This window comes from Sinocyclocheilus rhinocerous, unplaced genomic scaffold (genome assembly GCF_001515625.1).
Source record: "Sinocyclocheilus rhinocerous isolate Xijiao unplaced genomic scaffold, SAMN03320098_v1.1 scaffold1069, whole genome shotgun sequence".
Taxonomy (NCBI): Eukaryota; Metazoa; Chordata; class Actinopteri; order Cypriniformes; family Cyprinidae; genus Sinocyclocheilus; species Sinocyclocheilus rhinocerous.
Window position 1 is genome coordinate 780,892 of NW_015635541.1, and position 3,076 is coordinate 783,967.

At 43.9% G+C, this 3,076-nt stretch overlaps 1 protein-coding gene across 1 annotated transcript; it reads right to left on the bottom strand.

Moving 5' to 3' along the window:
• Positions 1-224: 224 nt before the first annotated feature.
• On the bottom strand, positions 225-2,794 carry LOC107747256 (dickkopf-related protein 1-like). The gene is made up of 4 exons (XM_016561710.1): positions 2,162-2,794; positions 1,869-2,010; positions 1,631-1,789; positions 225-930 (listed from the first exon to the last, which is right to left on the bottom strand). Exons 1-4 carry the CDS (start codon positions 2,381-2,383, stop codon positions 680-682), a joined length of 774 nt encoding a protein of 257 aa, XP_016417196.1. The 5' UTR covers positions 2,384-2,794; the 3' UTR covers positions 225-679.
• Between the last annotated feature and the right edge of the window lie 282 nt (positions 2,795-3,076).

Consider the following 3,076-nt stretch of genomic DNA (forward strand, 5'->3'; position numbering starts at 1 on the left):
AGGTTTTTTTTATTTTTTATCCAAAGCGACTTTGCTACACAGAATTTATTGCATTGTTTGTCACGTTAAAGTGATGCTGGAAGCGTAACCCGCTGAATAAAGCAAACAATGCATGTCGTTAGACTATAAAAACCTCCCTAAGTGGTTTCTTTAGATTGCAGTACAAATCGTAAAAAGTCCATTAATTGTTATTATCATGTCATTTATATGTTTTCATCACACAAACATCTTTACAATTTGCTTGAAATAAAAATAGAGTACTGATAACCATCTCAATCATATGGCTTGCACATTTACAATATTGATGTGTTTGAATCATAAAATGCTACTTTTACAGGATCCATATGCTCAGTGTTAAGTGCAATTTCTGACTACGTATTTACAATACAGTAATTTACTGCAAGAAGAATAAGAAGTTCCTTATAAAGGGAAACAAAAGCAATCTGCCTTTTGTGATGACCCAGGGGAAAAAAGTCTTAAATAGCAGAGTGTACAACAAGAAACATCCCTACGGTGCAGTTTCTCTGCATCCGTCCAGGAAATACGATCAGTTCTTTTATTGGCGCATCCTTCTGTGGAATCAGTTTTCCTTTGCCACCGCTGCATGTGTGTCTGCATGCGTGCGCGTGGTGTGTGTGTGTGTGTGTGTGTGTGGAGAGCAGAGAGCGGTTCTGCGGGGTCAGCGTGGCTGGCAGGTGTGGAGGTTTCGGCTTTCTGCTCCGGGTTTCTCTCTCTGGCCTCGGCAGGTCAGGCCAGAGCCGCAGTCGCAGCGCTGGAAGATCTCCAGACTGTGAGCTCCTTTCCGCCGGTGGCGCGTGCACACCTGCCCCTCCGTCAGCACGGGCTTGCAGATCCGGGACCAGAAGTGTCGGGCGCAGCAGAGCCCTTCCACACAGTCCGAAGACCTGAGACACGTCTCGCCCTCGCCACCTGACAGATTATAAATCACATCAGCGTTCACTCCTCCAGATTTGTGTGATATCAAGCATGTTAAAAGAACTGGAACTTTTGAAATCAGACTTGTGAATTTAAGAAGAGATGAGACAACAAGAGAAATAAAGAGACTAGATAAGACAAGATGAAAAATGTGTAACAAAGCAGGTTCGGGGTTTTATTTAAAAATAAAAAAAGAGACGAGATGAGAAGAGACCAAAACAAAATGGATGAGAGAGAGACTGAAACGAGATGAGATGATATGTAAAAAAGATGAGGAGAGACCAGATGAACAGTCTGAGAAGAAATGAGCTAAGATGAGAAAAGAAATGGAAAGACAAAAGAAAGAAAGATGAGTTCAGACGAGAAGTCCATTATAAGGCAGATCAATATGGAGAAGAGAAAAGATGAGAGACAAAGACAGGAGTTGAAAGGTGAACATAATAGAGATGAGAAGAGGCAAGATGAGAAAAATAATGGATAAGAGATGAGAAGAGAAAAGAAGAAAGTAGATGAGACAAGAATAGACAAAATGAGAAAGAAAGGAGAAAAGACACGAAGAATGAAGATGAGGAGAAAATACAAGAGATGAGCCATCAAAACGAGGCGAAATGAGTAGAATAGGCAAGATGAGAAGCAGAAGAGAGGAAAAGAAAAGAAAATGAAAGGGGGGAAAAAGAAAAGACATATTTGACACCTTTGAGTGGCTGCTGTGGTTTTGGTAGGCTGGTGGTTCTTTTAGGATGTGTGAAGTTCTGCCCACGTGTTACAGGCATATTTGGCTCATCCGTGTTGCCAACCGGTAGAGCGGCATCTGCCGTGCCGGTAGCGTCTGTATCAGCAGGTTGACACACACCTGAGAGAGAGACGAATGGGAAAATGAATCTTCATACAAACTATAATGGATAAAACACAAAACGATCTTTGGTATGTACCATTGATGCATCGATTTCCAGCGCAGCACATCCCGTCACGAGCGCAGCGCTTCCTCCGCTTGCGGCACGAGAGACAAACTCCGCGAGAGCCGTTACAAAACTCACCGAGTCTGCACTCATCATCGGCGGCGCAGTGCGGCGACTGTGGAAGAGCAAATCATCACAATAAACTTTATTTGAATGGCTCCTTTAAAAGCACATGCATGCCATAAAACCCCAAAGGAATTTAAAAATCATCTCAAACTGAGTCCTTTTAAATCCTCTGTGCGTTTCAGCATCCCGTGATCACGTACCGGAGCGTGGCTGTCCGCGGTGCCGGTAACGCGCGGGCTCGCGCTCGCGCTCACCGCGTCACTCGGACTGGATGCTGCGGGCAGATGCCTGATGGAGTTCCGTAACACAGCTCCAGCTTGAGCATCCGCAGTGATTCCGCCCCAAACCGCGAGATAAACAGTCACAACGGTGAGTAGTGAGAGCACGTTCCTCATGTTCTTCTCTGTCGGTATGTCACGCATAATGTCCAAACTCCACAACACTTCATGCGTCTCCAAGAGTTTTATACGTGCGGGACTGTTTGTATATTCCCGCCCCTTTTAAATGACTGTACGAGGCCATCAAACACACTCTCCACCGCCCCTCTCATCGCCTGCGCAGACGTGCTGGATGAACTCATGTTTGCGCAGGCGATGGAAATAGTTCTGCTAAGGCGCGCAGCATCCCCGGCTCATGAATATGAATCAAGCTGCGTACCGTTCTATTGCGTAACCTAATGAATATTCCGAAGCCACGCCCTTGTTATCATAATCCGTCTTTCGCAATAGCTGTGCGTAATTACCGTGGCGCCCCCTCAGAAACAGAATGACAACTTTAAGCGCTTAAAGTGGAATTTAAGGGATATCATTATACACGACAGTACCTGTCAGCAGACCTCTGTTAACTAGCTCTAGAGCTTAAACCTGATCATTTTTCTGTCAGCACATAAAAATAATATGCACGTTAATGTTTCACGCGTTTATCTAACTTACTGCAATTAAAAAAAACAGATCTTCCTCTTCACTGAAATGAAGTGCATCTTCTGTGGATATATATATATATATATATATATAAACGGAGTTTAACAGGGTTCAGGATTCACTAAGCTTACATTGTCTATACATTAGGTGCATAAATAGCGTAGTTGTTAGATAGGCTAATAGTTGAACTATGGC

What these genes read in the sequence shown, in the direction of transcription:
- LOC107747256 (XM_016561710.1), bottom strand. Translation starts at nt 2,383, where the DNA reads ATGCGTGACATACCGACAGAGAAGAACATGAGGAACGTGCTCTCACTA. An exon ending in TGGAAATCGATGCATCAATG is followed by an intron (nt 1,790 to 1,868) that starts GTACATACCAAA and finishes TCTCTCTCTCAG; the next exon opens with GTGTGTGTCAACCTGCTGAT. An exon ending in ACCACAGCAGCCACTCAAAG is followed by an intron (nt 931 to 1,630) that starts GTGTCAAATATG and finishes ATAATCTGTCAG; the next exon opens with GTGGCGAGGGCGAGACGTGT.